At 35.6% G+C, this 26,103-nt stretch overlaps 2 protein-coding genes across 2 annotated transcripts; both read right to left on the bottom strand.

The window, feature by feature from the left end:
• Positions 1 to 209: 209 nt before the first annotated feature.
• Positions 210 to 20,311, bottom strand: ica1 (islet cell autoantigen 1). Its single transcript, XM_056475081.1, has 11 exons — positions 20,132 to 20,311; positions 19,977 to 20,049; positions 18,615 to 18,738; positions 15,710 to 15,908; positions 11,683 to 11,808; positions 8,911 to 9,009; positions 6,285 to 6,373; positions 6,162 to 6,211; positions 5,071 to 5,301; positions 3,463 to 3,543; positions 210 to 1,436 (listed from the first exon to the last, which is right to left on the bottom strand). The coding sequence occupies exons 1-11, from the start codon at positions 20,309 to 20,311 to the stop codon at positions 1,324 to 1,326; spliced, it is 1,365 nt and encodes a 454-aa protein (XP_056331056.1). The 3' UTR covers positions 210 to 1,323.
• Positions 20,312 to 22,804: 2,493 nt separating this feature from the next.
• Positions 22,805 to 23,488, bottom strand: LOC130243649 (neurexophilin-1). The gene has a single exon (XM_056475909.1). The coding sequence runs from the start codon at positions 23,486 to 23,488 to the stop codon at positions 22,805 to 22,807; it is 684 nt and encodes a 227-aa protein (XP_056331884.1).
• Between the last annotated feature and the right edge of the window lie 2,615 nt (positions 23,489 to 26,103).

Below are 26,103 nucleotides of genomic sequence, written 5' to 3' on the forward strand. Positions count from 1 at the left end.
ACAATATTTGTAAACAATAGTTGCTCGTATTTCTACTTACTATATTTATAGCGCTAACGATATTTTTAAAACTATAGAAAATATATTCAACATGGTTTAAATAGAAATGGTTTAAAAAAAAAAACTATTTCTATTGCAATATGAAAATAGACTTATGTATGCATAGATGTACATATACACACAAAGCCACACTATTAGATAAACAGCTTTTATTAATTTCATTACATGCAGTTTAGGGTTACAGCCATATTATCAATGGAGAAATTTGTAAACAAAACAACAAATGTTTGTCAACATGACATGGCTATATTTGATGTAGTATTCTGTTTGCATCTGGAATAAGCTCTGACTTCAGTAAGGCTGATTTATTTAGTGTGTGAATTAACGTTAACAAAGAAAAGTCAATTACATTTTATTGCACTCGCATGTTTGCAGGTTATAATATGTGTGACTTAGGGTTAAGAAAGAAAATATCCAGGTCATTTCATATAATGCTCAGGCACACAAACATATACAGCACTAATAAATTAAATATAATCAACGGTTTCATTAATCAAAGGCCCTTTTTTGACGGCATTGCTGACATAATAGTACAATATCCAGATTCTGGAGGTAAAACAACACATATTTAAAACAATGAACATTTTTAAACAGATCTAGCAAGAGTTTTGTGGTGATTTTTTAATTATTATTTGGTTTTGAAAAAGAAAAACTTCCAGAAGCAAGAGTGCAGAAAATGAATAGAGTAACATTACATATTTATACATTAATAGCTGGTTTCATATCAGCTTATGTTCATTCAAACTAATCAATTCAAAGACTCACGTATTAAGGCTTCAGAAATGCAGCATTAGTATTAGTTCCTTTCGCTACAGTTGAAAAAGGGAAAAACAAATCGTTTGTAAACATGCTTCACTTTCAGAACTAATGACGGACTTTTGAACGCTTTAAATAAATAATAACAAATAAATAATGAATGTAGTTTAAGGAAACACCTTTTAAAAAAATGCTTGGACTCATCACAGATCAGGATTGATCATTTTCAAATAAATACTAATAAAAAGATTCATGCATTAAATCCAGTTTGAGCACTTTCAAAACAAACAGATCACGGCTGAACATCTAAAATAAATAATGATAAAATGTCTGAAATCATGCGATATCAGGATCTTTAGCTAAGGTGATGTCAGGATGTTTACATCTCTGTAATACAGTAAATCAGATGCTTGATAAAGCAGCAGAGGGAAATGACGATAATGATGATGATGAAGGTTGTTTTCCTTTGGCAGCAGGTGTTTCTTCATGAAGTGTGTGCGTGTGTTTTCAAGCAGTCAGCAGGTCGTGGTCGGCTCCACTCCGGCCGATCGCATCCGGATTGGCCAGCGGATCCAGATCAGCAAACAGACTGAACCACGCTGACAGATCTTTGGAGGATTCTGTAATATATATATATATTTAAAAAAAGGTCATTTAAATGATGCATTTACAACCCCAAATGAGAAAACGTTGGGACAGTATGGACAACGCAAATAAAAAAAGTTGTGATTTCTTCTTTGACTTTTAATTTCATTGCAGGCAGTAAAACAAACATGATTTCATGCGTTCCTCATCATTTTTTTATTTTTTTAAATAAACACATTCCAATTTTGTTTCAGTAAAGCATTTACCACTTTGTAATGTTTCCATTCCTTTACACAACACTTAAAATACGTTTACAGACCGAAGACACGAAGGCGTTTCAGGTGTAATTTTGTCCCATTCTTCCTGCAAACAAGTCTTGATGTGGGCAAGAGTAAGGGGTCTTTGATGTTGTACTTTGCGCTTCAAAATTCACCACACGTTCTCTATTGGAGACAGGTCAGGACTGCAGGCAGGCCAGTCAAATTCCTGTATCCTCTTCCTCCTCAACCAGGACTAATGTGTGCAGAATGTGGTTTGCATTGTCTTGTTGAAATACGCATGGGTGTCCCTGGAAACGAAGGCAGCATATTGTGCTCCAAAATCTCTATGTACTTAGCATTAAAAGTGCAAGTTACCACTGACACAACCCCGTATCATGACAGACCCTGGCTTTTGGATTCGTTTCTGGTAACAATCTGGATGATCCTTTTCTTTTGTCCAGAGCACACCGTGCCTATTTCTCCCAAACAGTACCTGTAAATACCGATTCATCAGACCACAGTACACGTTTCCTCTGTTTGATGATCCATCCCAGGTGCCTCCGGGGCCAGAGAAGTCGACGTCGCTTCTGGACACTGTTAACATAGGGCTTCCTTTTGGCACAGTACAGCTTTAACTGGCATTTGTGGATATAAATACATATTGTGGTACTTGACAAAGGATTGCCAAAGTAGTCCTGAGCCCATGTGGTGATATCGCTAATAGACGAATGTCGATTCTTGATGCAGTGCCGCCTGAGGGATCAGAGATCATAGTAGTTCAGCTTAGGGTGGCGTCCTTATCTTTTACGCACTGCAATTCCTCCAGATTCCTTGGATCTTTTAATGATGTTCTGCACTGCTGAAGATGAAATATCCAAATGTCTTCCTATCTTTCTTTGAGGAACATTTTTTTCATTCATTCATTTTCTTTTTGGCTGAGTCTCTTTATTAATCCGGGGTCGCCACAGCAGAAAGAACCGCCAACATATCAAGCACATGTTTTACGCAGCGGATGCCCTTCTTGCTGCAACCCATCTCTGGGAAACACCCATACACTATGGACAATTTAGCATGCCCAATTCACCTGTACCGCATGTCTTTGGACTGTGGGGGAAACCGGAGCACCTGGAGGAAGCCCAGATGAATGCGGGGAGAAAATGCGAACTCCACACAGTCTAACCCAGTCGAGGCTCGAACCAGCGACCTTCTTGCTGTGAGTCGACAGCACCACCTACTGCGCCACCGCGTCGCCCCAACAATTTTTAAAACATTTCAATTATTTTCTCACGTATTTGTTGGCAAACTGTCAATCCTCAGCCCATCTTTGCTCCTAAAGGACTAGACCTTTCTTGGATGCTGCTTTTGTACCAAATCATAATTACAATCACCTGTTGACATCACCTGCTTCAAATCACATCATTTAACTGGATTACTATCCATAAACTGCTCGTCACAGCTTTTTTTTGGAACGCATTGCAGGTCTGAATGACAGGAAAGGATATATATTTACAGATAAAATGAAGTTGATATTGTCTGCAATGAGATACAAGCCAAAGTAAATTTGGAAATCACTACTTCCTTTTTTATTAGCATTTTCCATACTGTACCAACTTTCTGATTTGGAGTAGTCTAAAAACAAAAAAACATGCACATTACAGGTGCTGTGTCCCAGTTCACATACTGTCCATCCTAAATAGTATTCGAAAATAGAATAAGTATGTCCCAAAACATAGTATGTTGAAAAGAGTAGGGGCGATAATGATCAAATAACCTCTGATAACATGTCTGGGATCAGATTTACCGTTCACTGCAGGTTTGGAAGAGTTTTGACCGGCTACAGATGAGCTTCCAGGATTATTCTGAAGAATGGCTGATAAAGAACCTGAAAAGCAGACCATGTTAAGGAACGTTTACAGTAAATGTACATTAGTATTCATCAATAAACACTTATCATTAGGTGCGTCTCAAATCACATACTTATGCACTATTCTACAGCATTTTGTAGTATAAATAGTGCAAGTCGTGCGTTCACGCTGAAAACTGTAAAAATAATAGGTGCACTTTAAAAACCCTGATGATGCACTTATTCAACCGGTACAGTGACGTGTGTAATGATGGACACTTCACGCACTCAACAGCCGCTGCCTACATAGCAGAAGGGGCGGAGCTTTCTGACACTGATGTTGGATTATTTATTTTAAATTGTGAAAGCAAAATTCTCCTACGGGAGTTATTATAGCGCCTCCCGGTGGTGAATGCGGTTAAACTCCGGCAGGTATTTTAGTACTTTGGTCATTTATTTCACCAATTTGCCAACCGTCAAACATCATTGGGAAAACGGTTTGAATTTCTGCTTAGTAAAAAAATAGTCAATGTTCCATTTGGGATGACACTACACACATATACTATACTGTTGAGTGTGTAATGTATAGAGTGCAATTTGGGAAGCAGCTACAAAAATAAAACAAGTTTTCAATTCTAAAAAATGTTGTATTTTTTTTACTTTCTATTTATGAAAAGATCCTCAAAAATGTTGTATACACAATTCCGTCTCACTTTACAATAAGGTTTCATTAGTTAAAGGGGTGGTCCACAGTGTATTTTTAAGGCTTGGTTGTGTTTATAAGATGCAAAGCAATGTGTGCTCATGTTTCACTTCCGAATTCAAATTCATGCTTGCAACATTAATGTACTGAGGTAACATGAACTAACAATGAACTAATCAACATTCTCTAGCTGCAGACCAAGACCAATAATGATTGTGAAAAGCGTTATATAAATAAACTTGAATTGAATTAATTGATGTTGATTGACTAATTGATGATATTGTTCGTTGTTTGTTCATGCTAGTAAAAACATTTACTAATATTAACCTTATTGTGAAGTGTTTCATATGAATATTGCTCCTCAATATTACTGTTTTACTGTATTTTTACTACAGTATGGAGAGCATAAGAGACTTTCAAAACCAGGAAAGAAATATCGTATCGAGCCCGAATATTTCCCAAATGATGTTTAACAGAGCAAGGAAATTTTCACAGTATTTCCTATTATATTTTTTCTTCTAGAGAAAGTCTTCTTTGTTTAATTTCGGCAGGAATAAAAGCAGTTTTGAATTTTTTAAAAATCATTTTAAGGTCAAATGATTACCCCTTTAAGCTATATATATTTTTTAAATTGACTACAGAACAAACCATCGTTATACAATATTTCTAATTAACCTAGTTAAACATTTAAACGTCACTTTAAGCTGAATACTAGTATCTTGAAAAATATCCAGTAAAATATTATGTACTGTCATCATAGCAAAGATAAAAGGAATCAGTTATTAGAAATACAAATAAACTTGAATTGAATAGTTTGTTTCACATAATGAACTATGATGATGATGATGATGAAGATGTCTGACCTGAGACTGTGGACTGCAGGTTGTTCATGTTCTGGTCCAGTAGTTTAGAAGGCAGAAAGAAATCAGCCTCTTCATCGGTGGTCTGCGTCTCTGCTTGGTTACTGCAGGACAGATCTTCATCTTCTCCAAACACCTCATGCCATTTCTGAGAGAAACCCCCGTCCTCTAATGAGCTGCTGCCCAGAATGTCATCCAGCAAACTCAAACCGTCAGACAAACCCTCGTCAGCTCCTGAACACAACACAAAGAGGTTCTTTTCTGTAAAAACATACTTTCTGAGCCTTGTGAAGGACACTGATCCTTATATTCCATAGTATACATCCTTTAATAAATAAAATAAATGAAATAAATAAATGATAATAATCTACAGCATTTAATATTACTAAATGTTATACATTTTCTTTTAAGTAGATCAGGGGTCACCAAACTTGTTCCTGGAGGGCCGGTGTCCTGCAGATTTTAGCTCCAACCTTAATCAAACACACCTGAACAAGCTAATCAAGGTCTTACTAGGTATATATGAGACATAAAGGCAGGTGTGCTGAGGCAAGTTGGAGCGAAACCCAGCAGGGACACTGGCCCTTCTGGACCGAGATTGGTGACCGCTGAAGTAGATGAACACACCGGCCACTTTATTAGGTACACCTGTCCAACTGCTCGTTAACGCAAATTTTCTAATCAGCCAATCACATGGTCAAGATGATCTGCTGCAGTTCAAACCGAGCATCAGAATGGTGAAGAAAGGGGATTCAAGTGACTTTGAACGTGGCATGGTTGTTGGTGCCAGACAGGCTGGTCTGAGTATTTCTGCTGATCTATTGGTAACATTGAGGCAGATGGGCTACAGCAGCAGAAGACCACACTGTGTGGTCTTCAAACTCTCTGAGGAATATTTCCAGTACCTTGTTGAATCTATGCACGAAGGATTAAAGCAGTTCTGAAGGCAAAAGGGGGTACTAGTAAGGTGTACCTAATAAAGTGGCCGGTGAGTGTATGTCCACATATTTACAATAAAACCGTAAATGTAAAATATGTTTGGTTGTCCAGCTTTTATTTTTCAAATAATTCCTCATTTCTTCTTTAAGTGTTACCTGTTAGCGTGGTGTTGCTGCTCTGAGTTTCTTGTTCAAGAGAAATAAGCCTGAAAGAGAAGAGAGATGCCATTAGAGTGTTAGATCACATCTGAAACTAAAAGAAATGTGAATTGATCATACGTTTCCTCTGTAGTGTGACCCATCTCCTCGTCGTCTGCTTGTGCTTTGCTTTTCTTCTTCATTTTTTTCTTTGCCACTTGATCCGAACCCTGCAGTATCAGACACACAATATAGGAACACACTTGTAAGACTGGGAAGGTAGTGTTATAACAATGTTTGTTCTAACTATGGAAGATCAGTGGATAGTCATTCATTCATTCATTTTCCTTCGGCTTATTCAACAGCAGAATGAACCACCAACTTATCCATCATGTTTTACACAGCCCCTCCAGCTGCAACCCAGCTGGGACTCAAACCAGTGACCTTCTTGCTGTGAGGCGACAGTGCTAACCACTGAGCCACTGTGTCGCTCCAGATATTAATTTAATGTAATATTTATTCAAATTCTATTGTGAAATATTACAATTCACAACCGATTTCTGTTTTTGATTTCTGGTTATATTTTAAAAGTTTCTGTGATCAATTTTCCCCATCACTCCTCCAGGCTCCAGTGTCACATGATCCTTCAAAAAGTATTCTACTATGATGATCTGATGATCAAGAAACATTTATTATTTTTAACATCAATGCTGAAAACCCTCTTTGTGGAAACCCTATTTTTCCTCCAGGATTCTGTGATCAATTTTACAAAATGACGATGTAAATTATGCGTGATGTCATTTTTTTTTTCAAATAACAAAAATGTCACTTTTGAGCAATTTAAAGCATGCATCCAGTATAAACCGAATGGAAAGCAGAAAATACCTGACAAATTCATCACATTCAACTGAATGAAATAATTATAAATATAACATGTAAAAGAAGATCATTTTTAACTAAATCAAACAAAAAACAAATATTCACATTTCATTTAAAAGCAACTCCCATAAAATAGCTATTATTTATTCATTTATTACATTTTTACTCATTTTAACACCAAATATACATTTTTTTTTTAATGTATGGATTTGGTATTTAAAATGGCTACACAAATAACTCAAATAATAATACAAATCTCACCAAATATACTTACTCACCATTAATATCCATACTCAAATGATGATTATCAAACCTACATTAGCGCTATATATATATATATATATATATATATATATATATATGTGTATGTATATGTATATGTATGTATGTATATATGTATGTAGGTAGGTAGGTAGGTAGGTTGAAGTCAGGATTATTAGCCCCCCTTTGAATTTTTTTCTTTTTTAAATATTTCCCAAATAATGTTTAACAGAGCAAGGATATTTTCACAGTAAGTCTGATAATATTTTTTTTTTCTAGAGAAAGTCTTATTTGTTTTATTTCAGGCTAGAATAAAAGCAGTTTTAAATTTTTTTTAAATATTATGTTATTAGCCCTTTTAAACAATTTTTTTTTCTCGATAGTCTACAGGACAAACCATCGTTATACAATAACTTGCCTAATTACCCTAACCTGCCTAGTTAACCTAATTAACCTAGTTAAGCCTTTAAATGTCACTTTAAGCTGAATAGAAGTATCTTGAAAAATATCTAGTCAAATATTATTTACTGTCATCATGGCAAAGATAAAATAAATCAGTTATTAGAAATGAGTTATTAAAACTATTATGTTTAGAAAAGTGTTGAAAAAAATCTTCTCTCCAATAAACAGAAATTGGGGGAAAAATAAACAGGGGGGCTAATAATTCAGGGAAGCTAATAATTCTGACTTCAACTGTGTGTATATATATATATATACATATTAGCGCTTTGGGTTTTAGAAAAGTGGATTACAAATAAAATTGATTAATTTTCATAATTAAACAAATAGCTGTAATATGATGTTAATCTGTTGTGAATCAAATAATAAAAGTAATAATAATAATACAAATTTCCCCAAATATACTTACCATAAATATCCATATCCAAATTATGAATTTCAAACAGACATTTGCACTATAAGCGCATTATAATAATAATAATACATTTTATTTGTAATGCACTTTTCTTAGACTCAAAGTGCTACAAGACAAAATACTAACAATACAAGGCAAGCAGAAACAGCACAAGAATAAAACAGATAAAATAAAACAATAAGAATATGAACAATAAGACAGAATAATAAGTTAACAAAATGATCATCCTAAGTTAAAAGCAATGCTAAAAAGGTAAGTCTTAAGAAGAGTCTTGTTTTATTATCAATTTTATTTTATTTTATCATTATTTTAATTTATTATATTATAAATAAAATGTATTATTATTAGAATTATTAATAAACAAACAGCTATAACATGATGATGTTCATTTGTTGTGAAGCAAATAATAATAATAATAATAATAATAATAATGATAATTATTATTATTATTGCACCAAATATACTTACTCACCATAAGTACCCATATCTAAATTATAAATATCGAACAAACAGCTACAATGTGATGCTATTCATTTGTTGTGAAGTAATTAATACTACTACTACTACTACTAATAATAATAATAATAATAAATAAAGGGACTAAGCCGAAGGAACATGAATGAATAATAATAATACAGATCTCCCCAAATATACTTACTCATCATACATAATGTATATCTATCTCTAAAACATGACTACTATGACAGAAACGTAATAAGTAATATGATGTTGATTTGGTTGTGAATCTCTCACCTGTATCGCTGAAGTCTCGTGTGTCTGACAGCCTTTGAAACTCTCATGAATAGCAGCCATCGTGTGAGAGGTTTTCTCCCAGAAATGCAGCAGTGTGGTCTGAAATAAAGAACAAAGACAGACATTTGATATTCTGGAAGATTGTATTTTTCTAAACTACAAAAGACGTAATAACTTAGACTGATTTAGATTATTCTATTAATAATAGATTATTAAATATGAATGATCATTAGTATGAAAAAGACTGAACAAAAAAGACTGACATTTGATTTTCTGGAAGATTTTATTTATATAAACTGTAAGATACTTATTGGTTTTTTTAGGGTAAATATAAATAATAATTAATAATAACAAAGCAAAATAACCACATAATGACTAATAATTTCCATTTATAGGCCATTTTCAAATGACACATTTTAGCTACACTATCATTTAAATGTATTATATTATTATATTGAATTAATTACATTCATATACAGTCATGTGAAAAAGTTAGGAGACCCAATGAAATCCTATTTTTTCATACCAGGAAATAAATAAATATGTGATATTTGGAAAACCTTAAAAAAAGTAAAGATCAAACCTCAGATGAAGCACAAGTAGCATTGACAAAAATAAGTCACTGCTAATCAAATGAACTGAACTGATGATCAGCAGAAGTTTGATCAGTGTGTATTAGGTGTATTTAGGTGTGCATTAGGGGTATTTAGGTGTGTATGAACACAATGCCCTTCCCACAGCCAAAACTGAGTCCTACAACAAGACAATGATCCCCGACACAGCAATAAATCTATAACATAAAAAATCAAATCAATCAATTAAATTAAACGTTAATAAAGTTTAATATTCCAGTCAGATTCCAGAGCTCATCCTGACTGTAATGCTGAAATGCCTCCAGAATGATCTGAGAGACTGGGAAGCTCATCCAGAAAATGATCATTTAAATAATTACTGCAAAACGTGGATCTAGAGGCATCTGAATCGTAGACTGTCCCAAGTTTGTCACCCATGGGTTTATTTGCTTTGTTAAATAAATATTGACACAGTGTGAAATGTCATGTGATGACTTTATCTTCCGAATTTTAAAGCCTGTGTGAAATCCAAATGTACAATATTTATTCTGCTAGCACACATTGTTATTCTTTACGTAAACAATTAAGCTGTGCAAGTTAATCTACTGAAAAAAACCTGAGCATTTGCTTTTTTGAGTATCGGTCTGTGTGTTGATCTAAGTCTGACGGCTTCAGCAACAATATTCTTAGCCACGCCCCCCTTACCATTAATTTGCTATGAACAAATGATTCACAAAAAGAAAGCCCCGCCTCCTACTCAATATTCTGTTTCAGTTTTAAGTGCATCAGCATACCAGGGTTCCCATACTTTCATGGACTCCAAATTCAAGGACTTTTTAAATCACCAATAATTTTAAATCAAGCACCTTAATTCACATCCCAGTATGTATGCATGTATATACATAAGTCAGAATTATTAGCCCACATTGAATTTTTTTTCTTTTTTTAAATATTTCCAAAATGATGTTTAACAGAGCAAGGAAATGTTCACAGTATGTCTGATAATATTTTTTCTTCCGGAGAAAGTCTTCTTCGGCTAAAATAAAAGCAGTTTTAAATTTTTTAAACACCATTTTAAGGACAATATTATTAGCCCCTTTAAGCTATATTTTTTTCGATAGTCCACAGAACAAACAATCGTTATACATTAACTTGCCTAATTACCCTAACCTGCCTAGTTAACTTAATTAACCTAGTTAAGTCTTTAAATGTCACTTTAAGCTGTATAGAAGTGTCTTGAAAAATATCTAGTCAAATATTATTTACTGTCATCATGGCAAAGATAAAATAAATCAGTTATTAGAGATGAGTTATTAAAACTATTATGTTTAGAAATGTGTTGAAAAAATCTGCTCTCCGTTAAACAGAAATTGGGGAAACAGGGGGCTAATAATTCTGACTTCAACCGTGTCTATATATATATATATATATATATATATATATATATATATATATATATATATATATATATATATATATATATATATATATATATAAATAAATTCTTCCTGTATTTAACATTTCACTTACACTTAATATTTACATTAAAATGTCATAGTAATGATGATGTTTTGAATGTGTCACCATCAGGTTCAACTTTAATCCTATTAGCTGAATTTTATACTTGCAATATTCACATGTGGATGCATTATTTGTCAAAGTTCTTGTAGAAGATTTAAATTTAAGACTTTATCGTTCAGTTTTTGAAAGCAGCACAGTACAATTGTTGAAACACCACCATCAATTTTAAATTCAAGCACTTTCAAGGACCTATGTTTGGTTTTAAATACTTTCCAGGCCCTTGAACTCAGGTGTCTGAAATTCAATTCTGGAACTTTTAAGAAGCGTAGGAACCCTGGCATACTGAAATAAAAGTCTCAGCTACTTCTGGTTTAGGCGGACATTAAGGCGTGCCAAGGACCATATTGTTTTTCATTTTTTATTATGTCCTTCTAGCCGCAACCCAGTACTGGGAAACACCCATACACTCTTACATTCACACATACACTATGGCCAATTTATCTTATCCAATTCACTTATAGCGCATGTCTTTGGACTGTGGGGAAAACCAGGGCACCCTGAGGAAACCCACACCAACATGATGAGCCACCATGCCGCCCTACTCAGGTTAATATCAATAATAATAATTATATCGATATTAACAAGAATTGAACTTCAAGAAGCCATTAAAGTGCAGCACCTGATAGGTTGTCAGGACGTGTGACAGCAGATTACAGCGACTGGCTCCCAGCAGATCAACCTTCTGACACACGTCGTTCTTCAGTTTGTCAAAACTTGTCTTGGTATGACGAACCTGAGTTTGAACCTGAGGACAGAGAAAGATGAAGATGATGCTGCCTGTCAAAAAAATAATAAATCACCAGCAAAACCAGAGATGAAGATTAACAGTGACATTTCAGACACACATTTACTTTCAGTCATTTAGCAGACGCTTTTGTCCAAAGTGACTTACATTTGAGGAGGCATTCAGCGATTCAACAAGCAGAGGCAATACACACAACAAGGGCTAATTATACAAAGCAACTCTTTGCGCTCAGAGAATTAAGCACTAGAGTTAGGAGAGGTTTTTTTCTACAGAGAAAAGAGTGTTTGTACAAGTGGTTTGTCAAGCACACTCACCTGTGTGAAACTCACTTCATAAATGCACTTTATTTTTGACATATGTCAGTGCCTGGTCCAAAGCTGGTGGGTAACACTTTACAATAAGGTTGTATTCGTTAATAGTAGTTAAAATATTAACTAACATGAACAAACACTGAACAAAACATTTATTACAGTGTTTGTTCATGTTAGTTAATTAAAATACAGTAGTTCATTGTTAGTTCATGTTAACTCACGGTGCATTAACTAATGTTAACAAGCATGAATTTAAATGTTAATAATCGATTAGTAAATGTTAAACTATGATTAATAAATGCTCTATAAGTATTGCTCATAATTAGTTCATATTAGTAAACACATTAGCTAATATTACCTAAAAAAACCTTACTGTAACGTGTGACCAACTGGTGCAAGTGTTGGTTAAAGAGTCTGAGAGATGAAAGTGTTTTCTACAGGTGGTTCTTCAAGACCAGTCACCTGCGTGAGACACACTCAGAATTGCATAATGACATAAGGCTGTGGTGTGGTGGGGGTAAAAGAACAAACACTTATGAGTATTTTGCTTTAAATCAGCAATTTTAATGAGATTGTTCATTCATTCATTCATTCATTTTCTTTTCAGCTTAGTCCCTTTATTAATCTGGGGTCGCCACAGCAGAATGAACCGCCAACTTATCCAGCATTTGTTTTATGCAGCGGATGCCCTTCCAGCTGCAACCCATCACTGGGGAACACATACACACTTATTCACACACACACATACATACACTACAGACAATTTAGCCTACCCAATTCACTTGTACCGGGAAACCGGAGCACCCGGAGGAAACCCACGCGAACGCATGGAGAACATGCAAACTCCACACAGAAACGCCAACTGAACCAGCTACCTTCTTGCTGTGAGGTGACAGCGCTACCTACTGCGCCACTGCGTTGCCCCTAAGATTGTTCAACCAAAGATAAAAATAATCACTAGTTTGAGTTTTTATTATATATATATATATATATATTTTTTTTTTATTATTATTATTATTATTTTTTTTTTTTTAAAGGTTTCCACCTTTATTGGGAAAGGACAGTGGAGATTTTACAGACATGAAAGTATGGGGAGCAGAGATAGGTTAAGGATTGGCAAAGGACCTCGAGCCGGGAATCAAACTCAGGTCGCCGTGAGCACCTTGGTGCTATGTGTCGACACACTAACCACTAGGCTATTGGCATCGGCAAAGAAGATATTTTAAAGAATGTTTTGATGTTTTTCCTACTATGGACATCAATAGTTACAGGTTTTCAGCTTTCTTCAGATTGATTTGCAACAAGTGAAGGGTGAGTTAATTATAACAGAATTTTCTTTTTTGGGTGAACTATCCCTTTAAACTCACAAAGAGATGTCATTTTAGCAGAAACAGCACAAGAATAAAAAAGATGCAATAAAACAATAAGAATATGAACCATAAGATAGAAAAAAAAGTTCACAAAATGATCATCCTCAGTTAAAAGCAATGCTGAAAAGTTGAGTCTTAAGAAGTTTCTTGTTTTATTATAAATGTTATTTTATTTTAATTTCATTAATTGGGTGATTGGTAATTGGGTTAATTTCATTTTTGGGTGAACTATCCCTTTAAACTCACAAAGAGATGTAATTTTAGCAAATGAGACCCTAATATTTCTAAGCTGGTGATTTCATAATTGAGTGTCTGATAATTCTTAACTATGATTTATTTTATTTGAATGATTTCTAATATGGGTGCATGATATAAAAAATAAACTTAATTTCCAAAGCCTGTCTGATAACACACAATACAAGATTATAATGTGTCACAAAACTCAACTGTAAAAGAACTTTCTTATTCCATTATTTGTAGATTTCATTAAATGTATCAAACTTTGATCAAAATCTTAGCAATAGGCTATATATGCACAGCAAGTGTTTTTCAGCCACAGATAAACTTCAGGTGAAAGATTAATGTGACCATTTTCAATTTCATAAGGTTCCCTTTACAGCATCAATAATGTAATTTAATAAAATATAATCTGTTAAACAGACTTAATCATTCATTTAGTTGTAAAACAAGATGAAAGGTTTGTTTATATTGTAATTGCCTTCAGAGTGCAGAAACTCCATTAAAAATACTGTTGTAATATAAATTTCCATATTCTGAAAGACATGACGCAGAATTTAATGCAGTGCTGCTTGTCCGGTCTGAGACCCACTTTATATTGTATCTCAATCAGCTAGTGAAGAATTTAAACGCAGTAATTTTGCAATGGTCTAACAGGTCTCCGGAAACACTTGAGCTGGCTTTCTAAAAATTAAACGTTCCTGTGCATACACCCCAATGGTTTGTAAACGGTGTCCAGGTTGAGCTTTTATTACACAGTTTTGACATGATGGAAGAAACAGCTTTTTGAAGCTTTGAATCAATTGCTTTGCAAAATGATTCACTGTATGAAAAACTCAAAACACACTGGTGACACCTGCTGGTCAAAACGGTGCAAATGCAACAAAAACTAAACCCAAACAAGTTTATTAAACATTGCTTGTTATCCCGGGGGGCTCAGTGGTTAGCACTGTTGCCTCATAGCAAAAAGGTTGCTGGTTCTTGTCCCAGCTGGGCCAGTTGGGATTTCTGTGTGGAGTTTGCATGTTCTCCCCGTGTTGGCGTGTGTTTCCCCCACAGTCCAAAGACATGCGCTATAAGTGAATTGAATAAACTAAATTGGCCGTAGAGTGTGTGTGTGTGTGTCTGTGGATGAGTGTATGGGTGTTTCCTAGTGCTGGGTTGCAGCTGGAAGGGCATCTGCTGCATAAAACATATGCTGAAATAGTTGGCGGTTCATTCCGCTGTGGCGACCTCTGATAAATAAGGGACTAAGCCGAAGGAAAATGAACAAATTAATGTTTATTAACCTGCATTTGGAAAACTACCTCACAGAAATCGGTTTAGCTTACTTTTCACAAAAGTGCATTAAGCTGCTTTATAAAAGCCAAAAAGGGTTGTGTGATTTGACCAAAATATTAAATTGTGACTGATTTGATTGAAAAGGTAATACAAACCATAAGAAAATTTGCCTTGGTTTACCTTAAAACTGGTTATCATGACAATCCTAATGAATCCTATTCATAATATTTGGACAAACTACTTGACTTACTGTCTTTTGCCTACTATATAATACAGAAGTCATGTCTGAGCACAAATTTAGATGCAAGCATTATTTGTGCAAGAAAAATAGGTTCTCTTACTTGGAGTTTTTGTCTTGTTTCTAGTAAAAAAAATCATAAACCACAAAGCATTTTCTAGACAAGCAAAAACTAATGACTTTTGTTTTCAGAAATAATAAGTCAAAATTCAGTGAGTTTTTCTTTGAAAAGCCAAATTATCTCCCAGTGGGTTAAGCAAAATAAACTTGTTTTTTTACTTTGAAATAAGATTACTTTTCTTAAGGAAAAATTCACTCTTGACTTGTTATTTCTGAAAACAAGACAACAGTTTTTGCTTGTCTACAAAAAAATGCTTCTTGATTTGAGAATTTGTAGATATTAGGATCAAAAACAAGACAAAAATTCTAAGTAAAAGAAGCATGTTTTGCAGTGTGAGACTGACCTTCCGAAACTTCTCCATCTGCTTGTGTGTGTCCGGGTCGAGCTCCTGAGAAACGTCCTTCATCCAGAGCAGTGCTCCTCTGTACTCAGTGCGCGACTGCTCCATCCGGTTCACCGTCAGCCATGTGTCTGAAATGGCTCGGTAACGAAAGGTCTCCACCTCCTGGTAAAGGCGACCCAGTGGCCCTCGCAATGCCAACCTGCACAGAGAAATAAAACAATATGAAGAGTTGTGAAATCAAATCGCAAGAGACTGATGGGACAACAGAAGCTTGAATCTTGGCCTGCACAATACTGGTAAAATATGCTATTATGTTGTTGAGTGTTGCAATAACAATATTTCTTATGGCATACAGTTGAAGTCTGTACTAGAAAGAGTAAAATCGGCATGTTATTCTTAACCACTACAATCACAACTGCCGCATGGTGTCAGTAAAGCTGCATATTTGTATATGTGTGTGTACTGGAAATGGCATGTGTGTAACTCATCGTTTCAGAAAGGCTTGAATAGACCCCACCACAAGTACATCAAATAAACGTACTTGGTATTTTTGACTAATAAGCCGTATTTTGGCTTCATGCATGTCTGTCTCTATCACTGACATCTGTTTATCTGACATAACCATAGACTGTAAAATATATGGACGTAGTACCCGTGACGTCACCCATAGGTTTCTGAAGAGCGCAAAAGAAGCTACAAGTAGGCGCGGCCAACCGTCGCCATTTTGTTCGCGCGTCACAGCACCCACGGCGGGATACCAAACAAGGGCAAAGAGGCGGAGAGTGAGCGGAGCTACAGACACCTGCTGGCACTTTGCTTAGACCTGGCAGACAGACTTTACTTTGGGAGAAAGGCTTGATACTGTATTCCCTGCGACTCGTTTGTGTTCTGACCACATGTGCTTGGCTGTACACTATATCAATAAAGTGTTTAGACTTTTAAAAACACTGTAGTAATACATTGAGCCACTAAGCATTGTTCTTATGACGTTTTTCTACAGGAGGAATTACTTCCAAACACTTCAGATATAGTCTGTTTTAGTGAATGCAGGACTATTGATGAACTCCAGCATAACACTGTATGATAACGCTTCAGATGACTGTTCTAGAGCCCACAGCTAATCAATCTGTCACATTCTGGAGTGCTTTACGGGTCTAAAGAAAAATCTTAATGATAAATGATTTTAAATAAAACAAATACACTTATAGAGATGGTATACAAGTATATAACTTTACTCACATGGGAAACGGAGACCACGTGAACGGTTTGTGAGCACAATTAAGTGCACACAGCATCCCATATCATCTGATAATTGTAAGAAATAAATCCAAAAGGCAGCTGACTGTGTAAAGCCACATAAAACAAAACAAAAATACGATGAAAATGCCGAGATCAGCGGCTAATCTGCCGGATTCAGCTGAGGTGAAGTGATGGCGACCAGCGAGACCTAGCTGTCACTCAAGTGGCCACGCCCTTAATTATGCAAACTTAATATAACCTAATATAAAGGAAATGGATGAGTTATAAAAAAATTCACCCCCCTCACAGTTGTCATGGAGGGTAATAATAGCTATATGAACCAAAATCGTTCTTTGTACCAGGCTGTAAACACCTTCTTTCTGCTGTAAAGTTGGCCATTCTAACAGTGGGCTCAATTGCAATTTGCTCTATTATGGAGCCAGGACTAGCGGAATTTTGATGAATTGCAGTTTCAGTTACTTCCGTATTGGCTTCCCGAGGGAGAGCGGGAGGTTGCCGGTTGGACATAACGCATGATGAGAAGCAGACACGCAAGAGGAAGTGGTGGGCGGGGAGAAGCAGCTCATTTGCATTTAAAGCCACATTCTACAAAAACAGCTACACTGTCTTCAGACCCCAAAATTGGCAGATCCTGCATTGCATAATAAATAATCAGAATGGTATTTTGAGCTGAAACACATTTTGGAGACACCAAAGGCTTATCTTACATCATGTAAAAGTAGTGAAATAGGTGCCATTTAAAACACCACGAATGACTGAAAACCTCGGCGGATATTCTGACTCTTATTGGCTGTTGCGATTTTCCTCTCTCGTCTCCTGGCATTAATATTTATTTTCAGCTCTAGGTTCAGTTAACAGCACCTACCGGAGTGTTAGGGATAAAGATAATACAGTCCCCATCTGATTGGTCAGATTTGGATAAACAACGTATGCGCGCAGCACACAAATGCTTGGCACATAAAATGTATTTAATTTATTACACTTCTCTGTGATATGGACATTGCATATACTATACGTGATAACCAATATACTATCACGATAATGATCATTTTTCTACATAATGTGCAGCCCTAGATCAAACTATGAATCAGGGCGGCACAATATATCATTTAAGCATCAATATCGCAATGTGTGTATCCATAATATGCAGATTATGCAATGTTGAGTTAGGATTATAATTGACCAGGAGCCACAGTTTAGAACACATGAAAGTTTCTCATTTGCATATCATTTTGTTTTTAAGGCCTGCGACTGTTGTGAGCATTTAAAGAGAGTTTAAAAGCATTCATGTGTAATACATTGTACCATTCGTAACTTTAATAAAGATTAGGGTTATTGAATTAGTTATACCATGAAGAAAAAACAGTGTTTGACATTTGATTATTACATTTCTATACCTGAATACTGTTAGACTCACTTTTTATATTTTCTATATTGTATTTATCTTTGCCTCAAGTCTGTTTATTACTATGCAGATGCATTCACCTACAAAATCCCCCCCAATCAACCTCTAAGATGTATTCTTTAATAGAGCTATTTGAATAAATTATATTCATATTGCAATATATAATTGCAGAAAAACTTAATATTGCAATGCTCAATTTTTCCAATATTGTGCAGCCCAACTAGGAATTCATCAAGAAACCTTTGTTGGGAAGAGAAGCAGAGTGCTTTTCCGGTAGCTTGCATGATCTTTCCAGCACGACTTTTGTCCTGAGAGCCTTGTGAACGCAGAAACCGACCCAGTTCATTCTCCTCCTGGGACAAAACTGAAAAGAGAATTTAAGTTTTAATAATAAATGATGACTGAAATCCACATTTATGATTTGAACGGCATGGCAAATAGATATTTCTGGGAGGAAAAACTAAATAGACTTTAAGATGCTTTTTAAAGCACTTATGCATGAACTGAATTATTTTTCACACCGTTAACTGTAAATAATTTACAATTAATTGAATGCAAGGCAGCACGGTGTATGAATGTAAGAGTGTATGGGTGTTTTCAGGGGTTGGGTTGCAGCCGGAAGGGCATCTATTGCGTAAAACATGTGCTGGAAAAGTTGGCAGTTCATTCCGTTTCGGTAACCCCGTATTAATAAAGGGACTAGCTGAAAAGAAAATGAATGAATGAATATTTTACATATTCTTTTATCATGTAGTCAACACATCAAAATAAAAAAAAAAAACGAAAAAACTAATGTATAATTATATGATTAAGAAATAAATTACATAATGTTTTGTCTTCATAACATTTAATTTTATTAAATGTTCTGCTTAAGAAAAAAACGTCACCTACTGTATATCTTGAATGACTTGACAGTGAGCATAATTGCAGCAATTTTTTAGCAAAATTATATTTCATTCATTCATTTTCCTTCGGATTAGTCCCTTTATTAATCAGAGGTCGCCACAGCGGAATGACCCGCTAACCATTCAAGCATATATTTTACGCAGTGGATGCACTTACAGCCGCAACCGAGCACTGGGAAACACCCATACACACACACTACGGCCAATTTAGTTTATTCAATTCACCTATCGCACATGTCTTTGTATGGGGACATGGGGAGAACATGCAAACTCCACACAGAAATGCCAACTGGCCCAGCCGGGACAAGAACCACCAACCTTTTTGCTATGAGGCAACAGTGCCAACCACTGAGACCCCGGGTTAATAAACAATGTTTAATAAACATGTTTGGGTTAAGTTTTTGCATTCATACACTGTGGCCAATTTTTCTTTACCCAATTCACCTATAGCGCATGTCTTTGGACGGTGGGGGAAACCGGAGCACCCGGAGAAAACCCACGCGAACGCAGGGAGAACATGCAAACTCCACATAGAAATGCCAACTGGTCCAGCCAGGACTCGAACCAGTGACCTCCTTCTTGCTGTGAGGCCACAGTGCAACATGAAATCCCTTTGGGATCTGAACACTGCAAGTGCACTTCTCACGTACAACTCATCAAGAAATGACAATTAATAAACATGTGAACGTTTACGTACGGCTGATCCTCCGTTGATACTGTTCGATCACCTTAAGGAGCTCCATGCATGTTCTCTGTACTGAATGAAACACCTAAGGGGAAAACAATTTTTACAATTGACCATTTAATTCATTCAGAACCAGATAAAAAGTCTGATTTCTGTCTGTTGCTCACCTCGAGTTTAGCATCCAGATCTGCATCCGAAGCAACGACATGTTCATCCTCCTTCTTTCCAGTGACTTTGATGAGCGTTTGTTTGGTTTTCCAGTATTTCTGCTGGAACTTGTTCACCACGGATGACTCTTGACTTTGGAGAAATTGATCAAAATGAGAGTTACCCTCTGTAAAGGACATGACAAAACCAATTATTAAAGCATCTCATTTGCCTAAATCTACTATTATACTATGCTTGTGTGAAAATGAATGGATCCTGCATACTCACTGGTTGCCTTTCTCCATTGTTATCAAGTATCTGAAATAACAAATGACAAATTTTATCACAATTGTCACGTTTAACAGTTTATTTAAATATAAGAAATACTGGCTGAACAAATACAGGCCTGATATTTACATTTAACGCTAGTCTCTTTATTGAATTAGGTTATCTTTATTAATAATAAGCCTGAGGAGTAATATCCTAAAGTGAACATATCATTCATAATTTCCACATGCGGATTTCATTCTCTGCCGCACCAAAACAAACATATACCTTTCTATATTGTGTCATTATGCAACAGCTACAGCAAATACAGGAAATGAACGGTTTTAAACAGCAATTGTGAATTGAATATATGTCAGACTCACCGCATGGGTTTGAATCCCGGCTGCAGATATTTAACACATCCTGTAACCTGTAAATAAAACGCTATATGTGTGTTTCAGTGTGTGTTTTAGCATCAGTGCGCGTCCTTGTAGAAGGAGTGATGACGTCATGCGCGCTAGGGCACGAGCACACTCCGAACATAGAGGTGAGGCAAATTAGCTTGAATCTGTGAGTCTAAATGCGCATTTGAGAACGGTCTGAATGATAATATGATACAGTTACGACATTTTAAATGACTCTTAAAGTATCATCATCCAAGAGGTAAATTGTCAAAGAACACCTCAGAAGAAGAGCGCAGAGGTTATCACTTGCTAACTGTTACTTTTCTCAACGTTTAGCAGAATCATCTAATCGCTGGCGTTTGCGATTATGGTGATTCATTAGCATTTTTTTTGTAAAAGATGGGGTGGAAAATGAGAAATAAAATTACATTTACGAAGAAACTGAAGGCTATTTTTTTAAATAAGACTTATGTGAGAAAAATAAAACAGTCCACAATTATAAAAACGAGATCTACATCGAGGTCTCATTCCTTTTGGGAAAGTAAAATATTTGAGAAACACGTCAAACATGCATTTTACATTCATTTTCAAGATTTGATTAGTAATTGCCTCCAACAAGCAAATTGTATTCATTATTAATAAAATTACATTTTACAGCAATCTCATTAATTCACCAGAGAAATGACAAAACCGTTGACACATGATCTCAGCAAAGCAAAGTCAATTACAGGAGCTCATTAAGTTTTGCTCTGTCTGTCAGAAATAATGACACATTCACCAGCACCTACCACTTGGATCATGGAGACCAATCTACTAAAGATTTTCATGATGTAAAAAACAAATAAATATATAAAATTACATTATAGTAAGCTGGTTTGGATGTTTAACCCCATATATGTATATATATATATATATATATATATATATATATATATATATATATATATATATAGACATACTGTGAAAATTCCCTTGCTCTGTTAAACATCATTTGGGAAATATGTAATTCAAAGGGGAGCTAATAATTCTGACTTCAACTGTATATATATATATATATATATATATATATATATATATATATATATATATATATATATATATATATATATATATATATATATATATATAAATATACATACATACACACAGCAACAAATAATAACTCGACTTCTAGTTGTTCATTTGGTATCAGAAGTGGCCTCAATGAAAGGCAAAGGCCTCTAGATTAAGCTTTTTTTACCCAAATAAAATATGATCATGTCCTGATTTTTAGTTATTTAAATAGGACAGTAAGGTCTGACTTTGCTTAGGCTAAAGTCTTGTCACTGAACAGAAATAATGTCCAGTATAGAATATAAAGTCATGGTGCAGTGGAAAAGAATGAATATTGTGTTTGACTCCATCATGAGCTTGGAGGACTGCATCCATACATCTCTGCAATGACTCAAATCACTTATTAATGAAGTCATCTGGAATGGCAAAAAAAAAGTATTTTTGCAGGACTCCCAGAGTTCATCAAGAATCTTTGGATTCATTTTAATGCCGCCTCCATCTTACCCCAGACATTCTTAATAATGTTCATGTCTGATGACTGGGCTGGCCAATCCTGGAGCACCTTGACCTTCGTTGCTTTCAGGAACTTTGATGTGGAGGCTGAAGTATGAGAAGGAGCGCTATCCTGCTGAAGAATTTGCCCTCTCTTGTCTTGATACCTCAGGCTGTTAATGTTGCCATCCACTCTGCAGATCTCTCGCACGACCCTATACTGAATGTAGCCCCAAACCATGATTTTTCCTTCATCAAACTTGACTGATTTCTGTGAGAATCTTTGGTCCATGCGGGTTCCAGTAGGTCTTTTGCAGTATTTGTGATGATTGGGATGCAGTTCAACAGGTGATTCATCAGAAAAATCTACATTCTGCCACTTTTCCAAATGATCAACTAGAAGTCAAGTTATTATTTATTGCTTTTACAACTGGGATTGACAACAAGACTTTTGCCAGATAGTGTATGAATAAATGATTATCCAGAAGGTAAATATGGGGATTCACTGTGGTAGTTGTAGTCTGGACAGACTTTTTGCACCAGTTTGTAGTCCAGACTGTTGAAGTAGATGTAAACACAGATGACTTTAAATGGTTTTGAGCAGAGCCAAGAGACCTGGCTGTGAGTCTGGTCCTGATCGCAGCTCTGGGATGGATCGTACCAGCAGCGGGCAGCTTTAGTTCCTCTCTCCACCCTCTCATGTTCCACCCTGCAGTTAAACATCCGCGACTCCACTGAGTGCAGAACAGTCTGTCGAGCCCTTGCGTCGAACTCCACCGCTTTACTAGGAGGAACCAACCCTACAGAGACGTTCCCTCCTCCGGTGGTGTTATAGCGGAAATAAACACTGAACGTCCCGTTGCCGTGATCCACGATCTTCCCTGTGATGAGCAGGTTCAGGATTGTGGATTTGACTTTGCACTGGAAATCTCCCCAGCCAAACATCTTCTTAGCTTTCCCTCTTTTCACCGTGTCTTGCTTTCTTGATTGTTGAGCAGATGGATGCATTTCCGTCAGGTTAGGGGCCCAATCCCATAGCTCCTGATCGGGACACGGCTGGATTTTGTTGGACAGGAGGGCATCAGGGACATCAGGGTTTGATATGGGCAAAGGGTCAGAGTCAAAACATGGATGCTTGGATGTCGTCTTTGACCTGCCCATCTGTAGAGACCTCGGGGACGCTGGACTGTTTGCTGTGACATATCTGATCTGAGGCAAACACAGCAAGACAACCACTGATTAAGCCTTTCACACTTGAAATGGTTTCTCAAAGATTTTTTCCTGTCATTTCTTGTCCAAACATCTAAAAATGTCAAAATTAGTTTTTTCTTAAAACAAGATCATTTGCCACGGGGAAAGTAAAAAAAAATCTTATTATTTCAAGCTTGTTTTTGGGAAAAACCCAAATTTAACTTCATTCATTTATTTTCCTTCGGCATTAGTCCCTTATTTATCAGAGGTCGCCACAGCGGAATGAACCGCTAATTATTCCGGCATATGTTTTACACAGTGGATGCCCTTCCAGCCACACCCCAGTACTGGGAAACACCCATACACACTCATTCACACACACAGTCATACACTACGGCCAATTTAGCTTATTCAATTCACCTATAGCGCATGCAAACTCCACACAGAAATGTCAACTGGCCCAGCCGGGACTTGAACCAGCGACTTTCTTGCTGTGCTAACCACTGAGTCACCGTGCTGCCCTATTTTAACTCATTATTTCTAAGTAAAAGTTGTTGTTTCTTTTTACTTTTTTGATTTAAGAGTTTTTAGATGTTTGGGTTAGAAACAAGACAAAAGCTCTGAGTAAGATTTTTGTTCTTAAGCTTCATGTGTTCATAAGTTTCACACGACAGATCATTTATATATTTGTTTGGGTGTTTATCATTTGGGACATGAACTTTGCAAACTGTTGTAACAGGTGGCTTTTAATTGTTTTTTATACCATACCATATACAGTATACACTCTCAGAAATAAAGGTGCGCGAGCTGTCACTGGGGTGGTACCTTTTCACAATGTACAAACTTGTACCTAAAAGGTTCATATTAATACCTCAAGGGAACATATTAGTACCTAAAAAGTACAAAAGTGTTACTCTTAAATTTTTTAGGTACTAATACTGTATATACTTTTGAGGTACCAATATGGACCCTATAAGTACAAATGTGTACCTTTTGAAAAGGTACCACCCCAGTGACAGCTCATGTACCTTTATTTCTGAGAGTGTAGAGTAAATTATTTTCCCTTGGCTTTTTTTGCATATTTACACATAATATAATGATTTGATATATATATATATATATATATATATATATATATATATATATATATATATATATATATATATATATATATATATATATATATATATATTCATTCATTCTTTTTCTTTCGACTTAGTCCCTTTGGGGTTGCCACAGAGGAGTGAACCGCCAACTTATACAGCATATGTTTACGCAGCGGATGCCCTTCCATCACTGGGAAACATCCATACACACTCGTATTCATAACCACATATTTTGTCTTGTGGGAGAAACCAGAGGAAACCACGTGAACACGGGGAGAACATGCAAACTCCACACAGAAATGCCAACTGACCCAGCCGGGGCTCAAACCAGCGAACTTCTTACTGTGAGGCGATTGTGCTACCCACTGCGCTGCCTTTTGATATATATTGCATGTTTTGAAATCAAATAAAGCAAAAAAATCCAGATTTGTCAGCAAGCTACACTGCAATAAAATGCTTTTCTTACTTACTAGTTTTTCTTGTTTATTGTCTAAATGTCTAAAAATTCTTAAAACAAGTAGCATTTTTTGTAGACAAGGAAAAAATATTGATAAACGTATGAAAGAATGTCAAAATTAAGCAAGTTTTTCCTTAAAACAAGCTAAATAATCTGCCAATGTGGTAAAGCAAAATAATTTTGTTTTGACAGATTATTTAGCTTGTTTTAAGGAAAAAACTGACTTAATTTTGGCATATTATTTCTTAAAACGAGACAATATTTTTTGCTGGTCTAGAAAATGCTTCTTGATTTAAGAATTTTTTGATATTTGAATTAGAAACAAGACAAACACTAATGAAAACATTTTTTGCACCAGAGCTTGCTGACAAATCTATTATTTTGCTGTATTTCAAACATGCAGAACGAAATCATTATTTTATGTGTAAATATACAAAAAAGAAAGATAATTTACCGTATACTGTACACTGTACAGTAAGAAATACTTATAAACCACCTGTCACAGCAGTATGCAATGCATTTTTCAGTCTAGTTAAATTACAGGATTTAAAGCTCCTATTATTTCTGAAGCAATTTGATTTACCAAAACGGAAACTACATTCACACTTTTTTACATAAATAGTCAACTATTTGTCATTAACCAGGCATAAAATAGCAATTGTGTTAAGAAATGACCAGTTTCAGAATGTGTCTGTTAACAGTGGAGGGAGTGGGAACCTTCAGATTATAGTAAGCACTTGATTGGACAAATATTTCAGATGCTTATGAAAGCCTTCGACAGTTAGCCACTGCTGCCACAGACTGTACAAGCACAATTTTTAGGGTTTGATGGACTTGAAATCCTGCACTTTTGCTACTCTAAGGATGTGAACAACTCTTAAGAGAATGTCCTGTGTTGTTATTTTTCCAAATAATGGTAATTGTTAATGTACACTGTAAAAAGTGGAAACCTAAACAAATTACATTGACTTGTTACAATTAAACGAATTAAGTTTGACAAACTTAATTTATAACAGTTTTCA

The sequence above is a fragment of the Danio aesculapii genome, chromosome 16 (genome assembly GCF_903798145.1).
Source record: "Danio aesculapii chromosome 16, fDanAes4.1, whole genome shotgun sequence".
Classification (NCBI taxonomy): Eukaryota; Metazoa; Chordata; class Actinopteri; order Cypriniformes; family Danionidae; genus Danio; species Danio aesculapii.